Source organism: Phoenix dactylifera, chromosome 7 (assembly GCF_009389715.1).
Source record: "Phoenix dactylifera cultivar Barhee BC4 chromosome 7, palm_55x_up_171113_PBpolish2nd_filt_p, whole genome shotgun sequence".
Lineage (NCBI taxonomy): Eukaryota > Viridiplantae > Streptophyta > Magnoliopsida > Arecales > Arecaceae > Phoenix > Phoenix dactylifera.
In genome coordinates, this window is record NC_052398.1 from 2,880,503 (window position 1) to 2,900,124 (window position 19,622).

At 37.4% G+C, this 19,622-nt stretch overlaps 1 protein-coding gene and 2 long non-coding RNA genes across 7 annotated transcripts; 2 read left to right on the top strand and 1 right to left on the bottom strand.

Moving 5' to 3' along the window:
- The first annotated feature begins 384 nt into the window (after positions 1-384).
- On the top strand, positions 385-11,921 carry LOC103702412 (transcription initiation factor TFIID subunit 10). 5 transcript variants are annotated; one of them, XM_039127928.1, is made up of 7 exons: positions 385-562; positions 659-723; positions 1,935-1,997; positions 3,234-3,350; positions 4,911-4,965; positions 5,046-5,096; positions 11,489-11,921. In XM_039127928.1, exons 1-7 carry the CDS (start codon positions 476-478, stop codon positions 11,567-11,569), a joined length of 519 nt encoding a protein of 172 aa, XP_038983856.1. In that variant the 5' UTR covers positions 385-475; the 3' UTR covers positions 11,570-11,921. The 5 variants fall into 5 exon arrangements, with proteins under 5 accessions (XP_038983856.1, XP_038983858.1, XP_008783070.1 ...); XM_039127929.1 differs by having other exon boundaries at positions 471-562; positions 659-727; XM_039127930.1 differs by lacking the exon at positions 3,234-3,350 and having other exon boundaries at positions 386-562; positions 1,935-2,054.
- A 1,826-nt stretch (positions 11,922-13,747) lies between these two features.
- LOC120111419 lies at positions 13,748-14,282 on the top strand. Its single transcript, XR_005512610.1, has 2 exons — positions 13,748-14,026; positions 14,120-14,282. It is a non-coding gene; the product is annotated as an uncharacterized LOC120111419 (long non-coding RNA).
- A 1,527-nt stretch (positions 14,283-15,809) lies between these two features.
- On the bottom strand, positions 15,810-19,176 carry LOC120111292. The gene is made up of 2 exons (XR_005512437.1): positions 17,708-19,176; positions 15,810-15,936 (listed from the first exon to the last, which is right to left on the bottom strand). It is a non-coding gene; the product is annotated as an uncharacterized LOC120111292 (long non-coding RNA).
- Positions 19,177-19,622: the final 446 nt, after the last annotated feature.

Genomic DNA, 19,622 nt, shown 5'->3' on the forward strand with positions numbered 1-19,622 from the left:
ATAAAAGAAAGCCCAATATCCAAAAAAAGTATTGAACTCCCTTCCAGCTATTTAATCTGTCAATTGGGTTTTGAATGGCAACACCAACCATCTCATGAGTTAAGCATTCCCTGTTCTTGAATCAACAATCTGAATTCATGAACTAGGTCAGTCTCTGCTAATGTAACGCAATAAGATAAATACTCTTCCAAACTGTACAAAGTCGCCTCTTGCTGGATTTATATTGCAGTCTTTAAGGAAAAGACTAAAATAAGTGTTTGTTTATCATTTATAACTGATGGAAAAAAGAATCTATCAAATAAGATGGCATCACAGCCGTTCATCGCTATTCTCGCGTGCATCGCACGCGCTCGAGAATCTAGTTGGCCTACATAAGCAGGGACTGGCGGAGGGCCATGGCCCGTGACCGTGAGGGGGGGCGTGCGGGCAGAAGATCTCGAGATTCCGTTCCCGGAGAGAAGGGCGGGGAGGCGAGATGAACTCATCGTCGGGCGAAGGGAGGCACGATGACGACTCCGCTCTCACGGAATTCCTCGCTTCCCTCATGGACTACACCCCCACCGTATGTCTCGTCGGAGAATAACTGAAACCCTTCCTCTTTTTTTCTGTCTCGATCTTGATCTCTTATTGATTTCGATGGTACTTGTGAGAGGAGTAGATTCCGGACGAGCTGGTGGAGCACTACCTCTCCAGGAGTGGCTTCCACTGCCCCGACTTACGACTGTAGGTATTCTCTCCCCCTCTCCTTTTTTTTTTTTTTTTTGAAAATCTTTTCCCCTTCTTGAATTTCCCCCTCCCCCTACCTGATTCCTGCCATCGCCCCGATGCCTTGTTATGTTGACTTTAACCTTGTTATTTTTGATCCTGACCTAGGGAATTTGACAAAAACTTGAAACTTTCTTTTGATTTTTTTAAGCTTGATTCTAATCCTAAAAAAATTGTGACGATTTGATGCTTCTTGTACGTTGATTGTTCTTGACCATGGTTTAATCGCTGTTGGACTTTGTTGAAATTGATCCTACATGCTAAATAGTAGTTTTTGTGATGTGGATGAATTTGTTGACCATATTGGATATATGATGCTTCTTGAAAATCAAGCAGTGGACAAATTTGTTGCGAATAATAAGACTTTAGGTGAGAGAAGATAGACTGGTGCCCCTCTAATTTTCTACTGATGATGGTGCTAGATGATTTGATGGAAACATGAAACTTTCTATTGATCTCTCTTAAAAGTTAAAATTATTTGGTGAGCACTAAGGGGGTGTTAATTGGGGTCCTTGTGAGGTGGAGTAGGGGAGCAGAGTTGAGAGTACGATCTTGATTCCTTTCGTGTGAAAATTCAAAAGAAAAGAGGGCAACATGAGGGATGTAATCATTGCTTTTGGACAGCCTCTTTTGCTTGAGATATATTGCTTTGGAAAGTGACAGAAATTCACTTATATGTGCCAACAGTGGGAGATCAGAGTGAATATGAACGGGGCTTTAAAGTTGAATTTCATACTCATTCGTACTCTTCCTATTCCTTAAAAGTTGCTTGTTAATATCCTATCACTATGGGAAAACCAAACACAACTTTTACTCTTTAGTATGCTTGAGTAGTATGCTGTTTCCTTTCTGTGAAGGGAATTTCGTCAAAGATACCGTCAGAGGCCCATAACATATCCACCAAGTTGGAAGTTTGTAGGCATACTATGCTAACTTAAGTGAAAAAAAAAATCTTGATTGCTTTTTGAGTAGACATAAACATTGATTACTCATATTTCAGCACAAGTTTATTGTTTATATGTGTTCGAAGTGCTCTTGTGGTATATTTTCTAGATGCTGGCATGTTTTCCTTAATAATTCATCAGTCATGGTCAGAGCTTTTTCTTGTGCTAGCACTTTTTATACACCATTAGTATTTATTTAATCTTTTTACTTATGTTTTTGGGCAGAACAAGGCTGGTAGCTGTAGCTGCTCAAAAGTTCATTTCGGAGGTTGCAAGTGATGCTCTTCAGTATGTCCAGTCTTTCCAATTTCTGGCATTCTTTTGCTCCATTGAACTACGTATCATGTATTTTATTGTCGGTACTCTCTTGTATAATTTCATATAAATTATTATAGTCTCTTAGTACCATAAATACTCTATGCATCAATCCATTGTCAGTTCTCTTGTTCTTCCTAACCTAGGCTTTTGTTAATGTGCTAAGTTCAGGGTATGTATTTTGGACTAACACATTTGATGAAGTATGCCAATTCACTTTTCATGAATCATGATTATCAAAGTATGTCTACCTCTAATATGATTAGCTTTGTACGACTGATTAAGGAAGCACCTACAATATTTCCTTTCTAACTACGTAGATCCTCTCTTTCTAATACATCATTTTTTTTTCTAATACAATGATATCATGGGTTTGAACTATCCATTTATTGAGTGAAACCTCCCTACATGGCTAGCTTTTCTATACTTATGCCTAAAATTATGTCTATAAAGCTGTTGGCATTGTCTAGAATTTCTTTTTGAGTCTAATTTAGTGACTTCCCTTGTTCCCTTTATATTTTACTGTTTAATATTGAATAACTTGTTCTCAACTTTTTTATCTTTTATGCTTTTCCATGTGCATGCTTTAGCGTGTATGATAATCCTCATTTGTATCGATATGGTTATTTGATAACACCAAATAGCACAAGTATATATATCCAGCATGTGCTGCATTACAGAACATACTCTGCATGCAGTCTGGTACCTGGGAATGCTACAAATTCTGTCACTCATTTTGTTCTCTAACCTGGTCTTGTATACGCCAGAAAGTTGCAGTTTGATAGTTTAGGAACTCCCATATGTCAACTAATGTATTTGGACCATGATAACATGCATCAACCCAATAGATAGTCAACCAGTGCATTTAGTGAAAGTGTGCGCCTACTATCTCTAGCTCGGAAGATTGACCAACACATCATGCATGTTGACCAGGTTGTTTGATGGCTATCAGGACCAGATTATTTCTATGACCAACAATGTTGGTCAGATATCTGGGTTTCATAAGAGATGTCCTTTGCATGCTTTTGATCGTTTTTATTACACAAGTTTCATAGTATTGGTCATTTTAGCATATCTATTTGCAACAAATAGAAGTAATGTTGATGTAGGAGCATCCAAGAAGTTTGCTTAAGTAGCTACTTTTAATATGTTCTTTTGTTACTTTATTTTAGTTTATGGTTGCTAATTATTTTTCTAGTTTATATTAAGGAGTCATACGACTTTTAATGAGCTTGGATGGCTAAGATTAGATGGGGGTTACTTGTCATCAAGGGCTGGGATTAGAGAGCTGCGGTGTCCCGGCTTAAATTGTCTTTTAGACTCAAAGTAAGCAGCCATTTTGTTCTTGTTTCAGAAGTTAGTGGTTTACAAATCCTAAAATCTATTGGTTTTGTTCCTATTTCAATCTTGCTGAATTTTAGCCTCTGTTTTGCTGTTTACTTGCTGTCTTTTGCTTCCAGCATATGCCAAACGCTTAAGGGCCTGTTTGGATACTAGAATACGTTTTCGCGTTATTGGTGCGAGGTTGTCATCGTTGAAAATTTCTGTTGGAAGGGGAAGTTGAAAGGGAGGGGTTGATGGAATGGGGGAAACCATTTACATGAGTCATCCCTATTTTTCCAGATAAGTTAAATCACCTCTGGACTGGAATCATTAATCCCTGAGAGATTGGGATGAGGGGGAATCGATGGGTCATTCGATTCTCTCTCACAGCAATTTTTTTATCTGTTTAAAGTTAAACTAGTACTTCCATCATCATCCCTTTTAGCCAGATGATGGATTCCGGCGTCCAAACAGGGCCTTAAAGTAAGAAACTTAACTATAGTAGTGTTTAGCAGTAATTGTAATAGCATAACCATAATCATCAAGTCTTATCTCACCTATCTATGGTTGATCTTGAGGTTCCTTCTTTTCAATCTTTTCGCTGTTAAAAAGTACCTCTGATCTCTTAACAACAAGCAAGCTTCAAACTCTAGTTACCAGAACTGGTCCAGTGCAGGTACGAGGAAGCAGGTCTTAAAACAAATAATGAAAAAATGCTTAGGAAGTGGGTGCAAGGACGAGTTTCTAGGGAGATTCAGATGTGGGTGTGCCACCTTAAACAGAAGATTCATGCTACTAAGCTTCAAACATGAACATGTCAGCAAACTGCACTTTTTACTTGTGAAAACCCAACTTGTGATGTTCATAAAAAAAATAAAAACAACCAGTTAATTAATAAAAGTAACTCATTGAGAATATTTGTAACATGCTAAGGACACTATGAAGATGCATTCATCACAGTTATGATAAAACAGATGTAGCAGCCAAGTGAGTCCTTACATACCTATTAATTCTTATATAAACTACTAACAGATTTTCTGCAGATCAAGATTGATCTTTTAATATCTTGTGACTCAGTCGATATATTTCCTTTTGGTTGTTCTTCTTCCTTATTGATGTGCTAAGTTTAATATTCAATTTATAATGCATAACAGCCATGTCACAATCAAAAGAGAACCCCCTCGCACAACCCTCTATGATATACATTAATATTATCCTCTCCATGGATTTGACTATTGTGGTCATTCCACAGCTGCTTGTTCCCATGAATGCGACAGAGTCTAAAGCATCATCCTGATTAACTTGATGAATTGTTTTCTAATTTTCTCTAAGGACCCAGGGAAGGTATTGCTCTTTTAGGGCCTAGTTCTGTATTTCATACATTATTATAGAAACAATTATTTGAAATTCCAGCAGGGTTGAAATAAGACTTTTCATTAAGCTGATTTTTAAGGTAAGACCTTTCCAGTTTCCAGGTCTTGTACTTTCTAGGATTTTCAACTTTTCTGATTCGAAAAAACCTTTATTAATACCTTCTCATTCATTTTCACTTTTATGAAATAGGCATTGCAAGGCAAGGCCAGCACCACCAGTTAAGGATAAGAGCAAGCAACCTAAGGTGCAAACTTTGCTTCTTAATTATAGCATTTCATTTTTATTGAAAGTTATACAAAGAACGCTGAACTTTCTATGCTACAGGATAAGCGTCTTGTCTTGACAATGGAGGATCTGTCGAAAGCCCTGCATAAGGTGAGAAAATTTACAGTCTCTTGCATTTACTTTTTTGAAGTTACTTTCCTGGGCATTTAAATTTGTTGTTTACTTATCAAAAAGAAAAAAAAAAGCTTGTTATGATTAAAGTCTAGCAAGGTAGTGTATCCATGCTGGAGGATACATAGAACTGATCTGCCTTCTTAAAAAAATAATTCAGAGAATGGAAAAAGAATCTGCTGGTTATTTTCTCAAGCTAGAGTTTGGGAAATGGCATCTCAGTATCTAACATTGGGATGCAATATTTGGATTAAATAATGCGCTACATATTATCAGATAGAAAAATACTACTTAACCAGGGGCTATAGCCATATGATAACTAAGTAGGACAGGATTTTTTTTTCCTTGGTTTAGCTTTGGGTTGGTAGGTGAGAGTGGGGGTGGAGGATTGTCTGGGGGGTGGGTTTGGATGCCCAGACTGCATGGATGGGAAAAGATAAGTTGAATCCTTTGAATTAACTAAAGCTAAGACATGGGATAAGGGAGAAACAGGAAGGGTTGGTCTTGTAGATCCAATTAAAAAATGGAATCTCTGAAGTGGTTAGATTTGATCCAAGCATCAAATCTGAATTTTGTGTTGAACCTAAATTAAGTTTAAGATCTTTCTTGCTGAAAATCAACCAGAGAATGTCAAAATGTCTGGCATCCACAGTTCATTGCTAATACTCAACAAAGAACATAGGAGAATGTAGAACAAGAAAATTAAATTTCTTTCATTCATCATGTAAACTCTTTGTTTCTTCCTCTTCCTTTTTCTCCTTCTTTAACATAAGTAAAATAATTCTAAGGACAGTGATAAGATAATTTTGGAATTTTCCTAATAAAAGACCTTTCACAAAATCTTATATTAGATAGCCATCAAAATCACTTTGAAACTCATTTTGAATTTCTGTACAGATTCCTTTCCCTTCCATCCCTTAGTTATGTCTAATGGACATTAGCTTGATTTAAGTAATTGAAAATCCAATTAAAAATAGCTCTAAATATCAGCGCATGTTGCAAGAGAATGCAAAATAGGTAACATACTCCCAAAAAGATTGAGATGAGATATTCCTAAGGCTCAATAAATCGGCAGATTAACCAAAATGATACCTTAAATTTAAAACTCACAAAATCTGAACCTAATACTAACATTTGTCTACATCAACTAGACATGTTGTTGCAGGCTGTTGGTCCTGCATTTCCATGATTTATGGAACACCACAAATTATCTACTTAAATGCATCTGTATCTGCATATTATTTGCTGGGAGACTCTTAACCCAGTACCACCATGACTGACCCAATAGTATTGCCTTTCCGTATTTGGCCATCCATCCAAATGTTTCCAGATTGTACTATTATGGAATGGTTGTGTTTAGCCTGTCAGACATGTTGATTTGGCTGATGGAGCAAATGGAGTTGAATTTAGGGATAAATATATACATATTTTTGTATGTGTCTCTATACATACACACATATACATGTGTGTATGTACATGCATCCGTCGCGTATATATGTATGTATCTTTGTACGTATGTATATGTGAGATGGACTACCCTTCTCTTCAGAGATGAGGGTATCCAGTCCTTTTTTGGACCACAAGATCTATTCATGGACGGTGCAGATCATGCTTAACTAAGTGAGGCTAATGGTGTCTTTTTGTTGCACAAGACGAAAATAGAAAAACCGAGAAACTCTCCTCTCCTTCCATTTTCTTTCTCCTCCCACTATCTTTTTTCCATCTTACCATTCAACTAGAGTATTGACGTGCAAAAGAAAGGATGTTGTTCTCACCAGCAACATCCCCTGCTAAGAGCAAGGTCCCCCTTGCGATCACCATCCCCTGCTGAGAGCAAGGTTGAGCCCCACGGACGACCACCAGCCCATACTAAGATCAATGACTCGATCTTGCTTGAGCCCCCATCCTGACCACCATCCCATGGTCTGGCCTTGTGCTTGTCCCCTAACCCACTTGACGATCCTTCTGTTTCCCGTTCTTTTCTCCTCCACTTCTTTTGTTTTCCATATCTTGCTAGATTAGTCACTTTCTACATTCAAACAAGGATCAGGAACTATAAGATCCTACAAGATATCAATCCAATGCATCAATAGAACAAAAGGCTTAATAATAATAAGCAATTGAAAGAGGAAGGGATATACTTGAGTTAGTGGCAAGGCATAAGGCCAGCGACCCTGTGACTCGATGCCAATAATTGGACACAACCAAGGCCCATAATAGGAGAACATTAGGACCATGACAATTGAGCAGGGGTAACCAAGTGGTCTTGGGGTGGGAGGCAAAAAAGGAAAAGTTATCTGTAAATACTGTATTATACATGTAGTATAATATGCCTATTCTTTTTTGAGCAAAACGGTGGCAAGCCACCTAACATTTTATTGATAAATGGAATGATACAAGAATAGGATACAAAAAGGGGAAAGAAGAAAAAAAGAAGAGAAGAAAGGAAATGGAAACCAACAGTATCCAGTCCTAACATCAAAGCCTGGTCACACAAAAATTCAGTCCACAAAACTAATTGGGTCCAACCGCTATCAAGGTTTGCTTGCCTATCTTAAGTCAATTCCATTTCAAATAGCTCAATTACAATCTAGATTTGAAATTCAAATTTGAGATTCAGAATTTGAATTTGAAATTTGAAATACTGTTAGGCTCTCCCCTCTGTCAGGCGCCTCGTTTTTCATCAGGTGGGACTTCACCACCGATGTCGTGCACCTTCTTGGTCATCATTTGTTATGCCTTGGCTCCCTTCTGCTAACTGACCTTCCTGGATCTCGCCGACCGCCTCAAACCTGCCTTCGGTCACCTCTTTATCCTTGCGGGCCCCATGTCCCTTCTCTTGCCCTCTTCTTCAGCCTCCTCTTCCTAGCTTAGCTGCCACTTTTGCTCTGGCCACATCACCCCTGCCCTTGTTGCATTCCATCACCTCTACATCCTTAACTCAACTTCGACATACTCTCTAACCTGATCTCTCTAGCGATTGCCGGAATTCTGACCCTCTCTAACCTCACCTCTGCCACGACCATTTCACCGACCGATCTCTTCCTTTTCTCCCCCTCCCATTCCTTCTTGGGCTCGTTTGGTTCGCGGGAAGTATTTTTCCTCCTAGGAATATGATTCCTGGGAATCAGATTCCTAGGAAGAGGATACCTAGGAAAGTACTTTTGGCATATTTGGTTAACCATGGGAAAGTGACAAATTTCCAAAGTGCTTAAGTTTGGTTGACCATCCACTTTCCTAGGAAAGTTATGTATAATTCCTATTATGCCCTTAATAAAAATTAGGTCTTTAATGCCTCTTTAAAGCTTCTTTAATGCTGAAGGGTCTTTTTGGGAAAAAATAAAAAAAGAGTGATTCCCACCTCATGGGAAAGTAACTTTTCCATGTTTCTCATGGGAAAGACTTTCCCATGAAATGTGGGAATCATATTCCCATGGGAATACAACTTTCCCATCTCTCTCCTTTGAAAACTCCAACCAAACAAGAGGCATTTCATTACTTTCCCGTTGACCACACTTTCCCCCCTCATTTTCCTGCGAACCAAACGAGCCCCTTGTGTCCCAACTTTCTTTTCCCTCCTCACAAGCCTTTTATGACCACTTTTGCTCAACTGGCTGCACTTTTCCTTCTCCCCCTCCCGTGACCACTTTGCCAATTGGTTACGCATTTCCTCTTCTACTTTCTCCTTGTTGGATCCCCTGTTGCAAAATCCCAGCCCTTTATAAGGCTAATGGCAATAGCCCAATAGCTTTGATGGCCTTTTTTGCTCTTGCTCTTTTTGCTATGCTAGGCAGTATGCTGAGAGGTTGGAATCTTGCCCCCCTTGTCTTGGTGGGGTCTCTGTTTTGCTTGTCGATGATGCGTGGGTGGTGGACTGGGCCAACCTATCAAGAGAGGAGAGGTCGGAGAAGAGGGGGGGGGGGGGGGGGGAGGGGGGGTGTTCCCTAGCCACACTAAGCTTGGGAGCCCCAACAAAAATCCAAGAGCTTCTCTATCTAGAAAAGGTTAGAGAGAGAAGCTACAACACTAGTTCGAAGAAATATCATAACTATGCCTATTTATGGATGAATTCTGACCAATGAAGGAAAAATTGCACACATATGCACTCTTGATTTATTGTCTCTCTCTAAAGCTTCCGACTCATGGGTCAAATTAATATCATCTAAAGGTTTTGTTTGCTTACAATTGGGCATGTCATAGTTGCAAATGCTGTAATTGCAGGTATCCAAAAAAATAGACTCAATTGCAGCTGTAGGCTATCTTTGATTTGTAAAAAAAAAAAAAAGCCCAAATCTTGTAATTGCAATTGCAAGCAAAATTGGCCGTGGTTCTAGTTACACGATCTATTACAATTGGAAGCAACTATTGAAGGAGTCCCCTCACCATTCTCCAACCATCAAAATTTAATATTTTATACTTTCATATATTCAATATATATTAATTATTTTGACGAATATATTATAAATTATACATTTGTTGGTATAATAATATGCATTATTATTATAATGTCAAATAAAGTTTATAATATCATATTGCTTTAATAGTTGTTGTTATAATGTTTAATAATATAACTATAATTATTATGATCATCACATATTTCATTATTATTATTGTATATCTAATGACTCTAATATGTAATATTATAATAATAGTCACATTTCTATTATAGTTTCTATTTATAAAATAATTGTTAGCTATTATAATAATATACGATATATATATATATTTATGTTTCATAACCATATGTTCAATTATTATAATATCAAATTATTTTATGGTGATCTAACTACTATAGTATTTAAGTACGGATTTGCTTGGAAGCCCTTTTCCTGGCTGCTTTTTTTGTTAGAATAACCTAAAATAATTTAATGATAATATTAACTTTTCCATTAAAATTATAAAATAATACGATAATTATTGTACTAAATCGAAGATAAAATACTTATTTAATTCTTATTATAATCTAATTATAGTATTAATAATAATCATGATTATATTATATTAGCTACTATAATAATTATTAGTTATTATCATAATACAAATTATAAATATATACTTGTGATCGTAATAGTATATCTAATTGTCATAGTATCAAATTATTTTAGAGCGATATAATAGTTACTATAGTGGTTATTGTTATAATATCTCAATAATAATTTAATAATATTATTATTTTTTATTAAAAATATATAAATGATATGTTAATTATTCTACTACAATAGAAAATGTAAATAGTGCACTATTTTCAAGGGTTAACCTTACTGGAATATTAGCAGGTTTATCATATCTTTTTCAGTATCATAAAAGCAAACAGCTATGATTGCATTTACAATTTTCGATTACATAAATCAAATAGATATTTTTTTTGCATTTGCAATTCGAATTGCAGCATTTCCAATGTCAGCCTGCATTTGAATTGTAGGTAATTGAATTGCAGGTAGAAAAAATGGCCCTAATTGATGAATCTGGTTATTGAATTGCCCAGATTGCTGGCCAGTCCTATGCTAATCTGTTCATATGGTTGTTGAAGATTCAAACCTTGTGCTGTGCATTCTCAAGTGTAAGATTGGTCGAAATGGTCTTGATGCACTGGCCTTTTCCGTATTTACATGATAATTACATCATACGGTTCCTTATGGGTGTGAAACAGCAAGCAGTGCATGCATGCGTTGTATATGTGTCATTTAATTAGTGAACTGCCGGAAGCAGTTCACTTGAACCATGCAGATGATGGGACAGAGAAATGCAATTTTTAAATTGCCTGTCCTTCAAATGAACTTCATTTCATGCCCTTTAAACTTTTGGATCTTTGTGAACTTTATGGATCATCAGATGGAGATTGGCCTCTGCTATGGAGACAGTTATGCACCCATCGATCAGGCTGCTTGACGAAGGTCAACAGCTGGAAGTTCAGTTCACAATCCATCAGTAGATTTTTAGTAGAGATTATATTTCATAGTTTAATATAGAAATTAATTGATCTCAGTCTACTTCTTCAGATACATGCGATCACAGTGTAAGCTTTTTATTTGTCTACTTTCATTCTGGTGCCCCCTTTTTGCGGTGTTTTGATCCATCCTATTCCTATTAGGTCTTGAATATTTGTACCATGTCTTCTTTTTCCTATTTTGTATCTTCGGATGAAAGTCGAGGATTCTTTGTGCAACTATGTTTCTTTATCTATCTGTTCTATCCCTATATATATATATATATATATATATATATATATATATATATATATATATATATATATATATATATGAATGCATATACATATGAATATGTATATGCATATATTATTTTATTATTAGATTTTTCTTTTTTAAAAGCTTAGATTCCACACTGACATTTATTCATTGGTCGCTGGACAGCATGGTGTAAACTTGAAACACCAAGAGTATTTTGCTGACAGCCCCTTGACTGGAATGGATCCTTCGTCGAGAGAAGAATAGTTAATGATGGATGATGCCTCTGAGTTCCTAGGGACCCAACCCATTGGAGAGGCTGAAGGCCATTTACTTGGGCAGTTAGAGGCTATGTTTGGTGTCATTGATGTATTATTATTTTTGATTGATCGCTACTATCATTATTAGTTTCCCCGATCATATCATATGCGACGAGATTCAGCTAGCATAATTTGTGGAGTCACTTTGTGTCAAGGCCAGACATTAGCGGTAGAAGCTACGTGCCAACTCTATTTGCTTTGTCCTGTTTTTGGGCTTTCTGAAGACATCGATGTATGTTTCACCTGATTTATTCCATGGTTCTGTTTTTCAATAATCTCATTGCATCAGCAGTTCCTCAGATGTCTGCCTCCAAGGAGTTTCTATCTGCCTCCAATAGGTTCCTTTATTGACTGCTAGCAGCATTTTTCTTGGAAAGTTTCATCGGTACTTTCTGACAAGATTGCGTCAATGATGGCGTTGGACATCAGTGAGCTACTAATGAGTCGGACATCAATTCCATTCAATTTTTTAGGATCCTATGAGCTGGCCAGGTCGAGCTACTTGCAACTTTGGATCTTTGACTCACATGATAGGAGGTTAGAAGTTCGTCATCTTCTGATAAGGAATAGCAGAAACATCATTGTTAAGGAATCGCAGAAACAACATATAGAATGGCATATATACGTTTAAAGTAAAATTACAAAGATTCTTTTGTAAAACTTTTTTCTCCTTTTCTAAGAATAAAATTGAGCGGCAATATATTGAATGGCTGATGTTTGAAGTAAACTACAAAGATTCCCTACAAAAATTGAGCATCAACTGTTGTTCCCATTTACGCACCGAAACTACACCACTGTCTCACAGCCCGCCAAGATTGACTTCACGAATGGTCGGCCAAACAAAGAGATAGCGAAGTTGATGTTGAACCCTTCCACTCCGGGGAGCTTAGCTCAATAAGAGAGAGAGAGAGAGAGAGAGGAATGGGAGGGAGTCAGTCTTCGAGATCAAGGAAGGTGAGGCGAAGTGATGAGGACCAGGGGCACCACAAAATAAGCATACACCATATGAGTACACTGTGAAGGTTGGTTTATAATGCAGGTTAATCACAAATCTATGCCAATAAATCATAGTTTGATATGGCTGATAAATATATAGCTCTTGCCATCTGTACCTTCAATATCTGTGACAATGGCAGGATCATCGTAACCCACTGAAAACTAGCAGAAAAAAATAAAAATAAAAAACAAAGAAATCCAACAGTGCCGATCGAGTAAATACTCAAACAAAGACAGCGGCTTGCAAGAATATCTTGAATATGACTATGAAACTTCGAGTAATATGCTAGGACGTTAGAAACTAAATAAGAAATTGCAGGAAAAAGACCACCGAAAGGACTGAAGGGCTAAAACCACCTCCAGGAAACTTCCAATCGTGCGACATTAATCGATGGGGCATGACCTTTTTTTCCCCTTCCCTCGCTTAACCAAAGTAACATAATATTCTAACGTCAGTGGAGGAGATGAATTAATTATTTCATACACCGGTCCATGATTCTTCTTGGCCATCCAAACACCTCCTCGTGTGAAACGGTCGCCAATATTATCCGTCAAAAGTAAGATCATATTAAAGGACAAACGAGAGACGCCAGAAAAGCTCGAAACGTTTGGCAGGCCATTCAAGGTGGGGTATAGGGCTGTGTTTGAGTTATTCTCGAGGAGGAGAAGAAGAAGAAGAATCACCTAAAAGTCGAAGTAGAATCCAATTATGAATGATATGAATAATGTTGCATTACGGATGGAGAGATGCCATGTCTTAATGGGCAGTGATACCATAAACACGACAGCGAATTAGACTATAAATATGTTAGATAAGGGACTAAAATAGTTTCTCATCCATACCACGAACATCTGAGCTCGTTCTCATTTATATGCAACCGCCACGTTTTACTCAAAAAATTTATGGAACCATTATGCAAGGCGCCGAGAAATTCAGAAGAATGCTTCCAGGTTTCGTACGTCCAGCTTCTCCAGATTCCCTATTTTGAGTCATCATTCTTCCTGACCAAGTCTCAAAACTGAACACAAATATTCTCCTGTCTCTTAGTGCATGTCGACCCCTTTAATATTTCAGCATTCTGAAGGTGAACGGTTCGCTAGTGAAATAAGTAGGGGATGGACCCGGTCATGAAGCCTATAAATACAGGGACAATGCAATTGCCTTGGGTGGTGAGAAGCTCCCCTGGCTCAGCTCAATAAAAGAGAGACAGAGAGAGAGAGAGAGAGCAATGGGCTGCTGCTTTTCATCTCAGAATGAAGAAGCTGAGGGGGTGTCGAGGTACCCCTCAGGTAAGGTGAGGGACAGTGCTGACGATGCCGCAGACCCAGAAATCAACGAGAAAGCCGCTGGCTATATAGATAAATTCCATGAGAGGCAGGTTCGTGAAGCCTGAGAGGAAAGAGTAAGGTTTAGCTTCTTCTGGCCTCACATCCCTCGATCCTTATCCTTGCCTCTGCTTATTACCATTTATAATTATATGTTCCTTCCTCTAATTTGCAGCAGGGTTGATGTACTCCTTGCAGTTTTTCTTATCAGCAGCTAGCGCAAGAATTAAGCACATGATGCCATATAATTGTGAGGCATTGTCGTATTGCCTTATTCTACTTTTGCAGCTTCTGCACCCTGTAATTAAGAATGAAACTATGAGAATAAATTAAATTAGCTCTATGTTCAAGACTCTTGGTAATTCGTTCCAAATCACATGTTGTGAATTGGTAGGGATTGTCGTGTGGTGCAAAGTGCCATGGTCGCAGTTTGGCAGAGCAATGCCTCTTTCTTAGTATTTTCTTTGTTGAGTAGCATCCAGATGGTGATCGCCTGTTGGAATTCTCTTGTCGATAGCTTGATATAGTTTTTCCTTGCATTGCTGGTGAAAAAAAAAAAGGTATAGTTTTCTCGGAGTTGAGTTCGAAAGATTCGGCGAAGGAAGAAAAGCCAAATCAACTCAGCCATCATGCATAATTGTTTCCATCAGGAAAGAAAGAAAAAAAAAAAATCATGCATGGTTGTTGCATAAATAATGAACATGAAGCTTATACTTCTAATACGCCCAGTTTGGCTTGGAATATCTTAAAATCACACCGCTTATGTTAGATTCTGTGCAAACATCAACCAGTACCATTTTTTTTTTCTTTTTCTTTTCTTTCTATGTAGAATTGAACTTCAAAATCCCATGGATATATCAACTTAGATCATCCTTTCTTCAGGATTTTACTCGATCTCGATCTTTCTTCAGGAATTCCTTAGATTTGGTTCGAAGCTTTCTACAAACGAGGGTCCACTGATCTATTTTTAATCGGTAGAGTAATGAGCATTTTCTAACGCTATTTTGCCGCAATAGCTAGCCCTCCTTGTGTTAGTTTCATGCATGGCGGATGTAAACCTTTATTCATATTTTCTATGGTGAAATAAGATCTTTGGGAGGGGTTGCACGCATGCTACGGTGGTTTCATGATCGATGAACTGGGACTAAATAGACTGCTATATATGCCCTTCTTCACTCTTGATGCAGAGGACAGATTGATTCCAATGCATGTCCAAGACGAAGAAAGCATGGATTGGAGCAGAACAAGAGAAATCTCACGAACCTTCCTCTGTAGCATCATCTTTTTTTTCGGCGAGCAAGACGGTTCTTTCGTCTTCCAGTCTTTTTGCGTGAGGTGGGGTTCTCCCACTCCACCCATGCCCCCACCTTGACTCACAAGTCGCTCGTATCAGTTCTTGCCAGCTGGCCTCCATATCAGCCTTTTGGCTTTTGATTTTTGTCTCTTTTCTTTATTTATTTATTTCATCCTCATATGAAATCATGAAATTCGAAGAGATAATTTTCTTAAATCCTAATTGTCTAGAATGGAATAAAATATATCTCAAATCTTTCAACGTGTTAATTAATAACTTAACAGAAACATGCATATACAAAGATATGGGGCTTTACAATACGACTATCCAGTTGTGATAATGGCCTCGGATTATAGGTTTTGCATTATTCTCAGTTTTGCTAAATCTCTACAAGTGCTTTCCATTCCAACAATCATGTTCCCTCCTCAGATGAACCCAAAACACAGCTGCTGAATCCAGTGGCAAAGTTTTCCATCTTTTGGAAGGGATTTATTTGCAATGGTGCTTCAACAAAATTTAGTAAAACATATTAACCCATTTCTTGTGATGCAATTGGAAATCTAGCTACAAGTAAAAAAGAAACATCATGGAAGATCAACTGTTTCTATGTATCGAGGACTACTGCCGCTCAATGATATTGAGAACACACAATATGGTAATATAATATCGAGGACAAGTACCGCACGAAAATACAAAACCTGCAACGAATAAACAAAAGTTTGAGCAAGCTAATGAACATGGTGAATATTTTTCAACAACAACCATAACAGCAAGAACAATTGGATTCCGAAGAGACCTCATTATCCTGTGTTTGCAATCATCTTAAATAGCATCAACCAAGTATATAGCAACTGGAATCACAAGCCAAAATGACAGAATTGCAGCAAAATGATTTTTTCACAACCAAGTAGACAGAATCTTGTTTGGCTTAATTCTGCATTCAGAGAAACCTGATTTGTCCCTTCTTGGTACTGCAGGAGCTAGGAGTCACAGACTCACCAAAATGAGCATACGCTGGACAATCACTGTTTCGCACTCCAAGTGGGTGTTTTAGGCGGTCGGAGACTTCGCATTAAATACAGGAAGAAAGCCTCAGAATCATGTAGCAAAACAATCTACCAGATTTTTTTCAATCCTAATCTTATTTTCAAACTTATACATCTACTACTAATCTAATATAACTTCAACTGCAGGATGTTAGTGTGATAAATCCTCAAGAAAACCCAACCACAGCAGACAATCACTGATCACAGAGAGAGGTAGAAAAGCAGATAATAAATCAGCAGTTAAGAACATTAAAAAAGACACTGTTCCACAAACCAACCATGGTTCCTCGAAAGCATGAGAAAGGGGAAGGATCAAGAAAGTTTTCTCTCTCTCTCTCTCTCTCTCTCTCTCTCTCTCTCTCTCTCTTTGTGTGAGTGCATGGATGTGTATGTCCATGTGTGCACCAGGTACGCACGTGTGTGTGATCTTTTTAAAGTGAACATTATACAAAGTCCAAATGACATAGAAGACAGTTGTAATGTGTTAAAAGCTGTCAAAGCTCATAGAAACACAAAAGATGAGTGTCTACGTGGCACTATCAAAACACCCATGGTTTTACCCAATCATTTCTGGCATTAAAAATATTCATCTTGAATGATATTGACAGTGCAGGCTGATGACATCTCAAAGACTTCAATTGATATGGAAAAACAGATAAGCTAAGGGCCTTCTTGATATTGCTTTGCTTTTCTGTTTTTGTTTACAAAGACAAAGAAGAAAAATAAACTAGACTGAACAATATGTATGATGGAACCATCTCTGTCTTAACAGAAAGTGGTTTGCAAAATCTCTGGAGTTTTTGGTAGCAATGATTCTTTGCTTTGAAGAAGAGTGAGAATAAAACCCTGGAACAGCAGAAATTTTGTGCTGATGCTATCTTCAACATCACTTTCCATTTTCCAAGATTAATTTGCAAAGAGTTCGGGAACACAAAAACAGCAACGATAGCAAACAGGCCCCAAAGTTATAGCCATGAAGCAACAAGACATCATTATGAAGTAACCACTTTACATGTCATGGATTTTTTCAGCCTTACACAGTTTAAGAAAACTTTCTATCTGCCGTATCTTTATATGGAAAGCAGAACTCCCCCCCCCCCCCCCCCCCCAAAAACAAAGAACCTCATACACTTACTGAAAAAAAAGTAGAAAATATCTAGTAACTCAAAACAAAAACATGATTTTAGACCAGGTTTTTATGGCATGCAAATGCCATGCCATGCAAAAAACTTTGCAAAGTAATGTCTTGATCTTGCAGTTGAACAAAATTGATAAGTTTATACTAGTCAGTGTTGCTGCTTTGCCGAATTAACATGCTATACAAAGATAAATGCAATTACACTCGAAATGTTTACTCAAGCATACAAGGAAAATATTCCTTGCGGTAAAGTAAAACTAGAAAAGATAAAAAAAAGTAACTTACCCGCATTATGCAAAGAGTTCTACTTCAACAAAGGTCAACACCCTTAGAATAAATTCCCATGACCAGATGCCTATCAACTGAGGTATGAAGAAATTCAGGTGGAAGTTGAGAAGCATGGATACGATGGGAACTGCAAGAATTGGGATTAGGACAGATGTATGCTATACAGAAAAACAATTATGAATTACTGCTACAATAAGAGAACTCATACTAAACCGACATGAGTACAACTCAACAAATCCACATAATTATGGCCGAACACAAATGACTAAGAAAACCTAGAAGTGTCTCCCACCACACTGGGGCAACTTGAAGATCAACAGATAGGTAAATATAACCAACAATATAGTGTTACAATCATAAGAATTTTCAAATCTCTGCATCATTTTATAGGCAAGAGTCATAAAACTAATAATTCTCAACAAGATCCACATATTTAGGCATATAACTCATCTTCATGACTGTTCTTTAAGAGCTGACAGAAAATGAGGATGTTGAGTTTAAAAATGAAAATTTTAAGATATCAAGAACATAGAAGTTATTGCTATTTTAAACTCTGCAAGTTTCCAAGTGTCAGCTGCAAATTTCACAAGAACTCATGTCCCATGGACATGCAGGGAAGGCTTACTTCATAATCAACTGGCGTATCATTTGGCTTCGGATATCAACAACTGAATTTCTATGTACCAAAACACACAGAAGTAATTTTATATCACAATTAAATTTTGAATGCAGAAAGTACATAGTCCATGAAGGTGGCATTTTAAGTCAATGACTAAAACCATGCTAAGCAAATTACAAGCATCTGCAGAAAGTTAACGAAATGATTAAAATGGATTTGCATATAAGAAATACCTTTACTTCAACATGTACAGAACCTCAGTGAAAATGATCAAATACAGATTTTAAGCAGGACAGAACAAGATTTCCAGAAAATTTAAACAAGAGCTATCTAGATAAAAAATCTATACCAAATAAAATAAAGAATTTTCTATAACCAAAATAAAAGTTATACTAAAATTGAGTTGCCCATTCAAAAAGGTAGATAGTATAGACACTGACAGTTATTGTTTGTTGCTTTCTCTAGGATCAAAGATATTACTGAAAGGTCAGAGCATTGAAAAGGCAAGGTATTATTGCCAATACAATCAAAGAATGATGATTTTATTGGCAGTACTGGTAGGTCTGATTACGGATTAACATGTGCTATCATGGGAACGTCAAAAAAGACTATAGTTTTCATCAAGAACTCAGAAAAAAGAATTAAAAGTTCATTGAAAATCAAAACCCCTAGAAAGAAAAGAACTCAGAATCAAGAATTGGGAATTCATCGAAAACAAAACATCAGAAAGATAAACCCTAAAACAAGAACCTCTCCGGCATTCGATCAAAAATTCTAGACGGACCAACAAATAAAGAGGAAAACGAGCAAGGAGGAGAACCTCTCTCTCTCTCTCTCTCTTCCCTCGCCCCCTCCCTCTACCCTCTCTATCGCTCTCTACGTCAGAGCCCTCTCGGTTGAGGGGCTTCTCTATTTATAGAGGCGGTTTGGCGGTGGGCCCTCTAGCATTCGGCGTAACTTGTACGAGACTGCCAACTTAATAAGTTAGGGACTTATAAGTAATTGAAGGTTAATCAGGATCTTATAAGTTGTAATTAGGTTTTCTCTCGTATTTGTGTTCCCTGCGAGACTTGAAGCTTCAACTTAGAAACTTGTAAACAATTTAAGGTTCAAATCGGGACTCATGATTAGCTTCCCGTCAGCATATTTTATATGATGCATGTAGTGGACTTACAGTTAATTTATGATTGTAAGTAGGAGTTTGGAAAGGTTAGTGACTAAAAGAGGGACTTCTGAATAATTTTTACTTGACATCTTCTCTTGTTCACACTGCCGACTTTATTTGAGACTAAA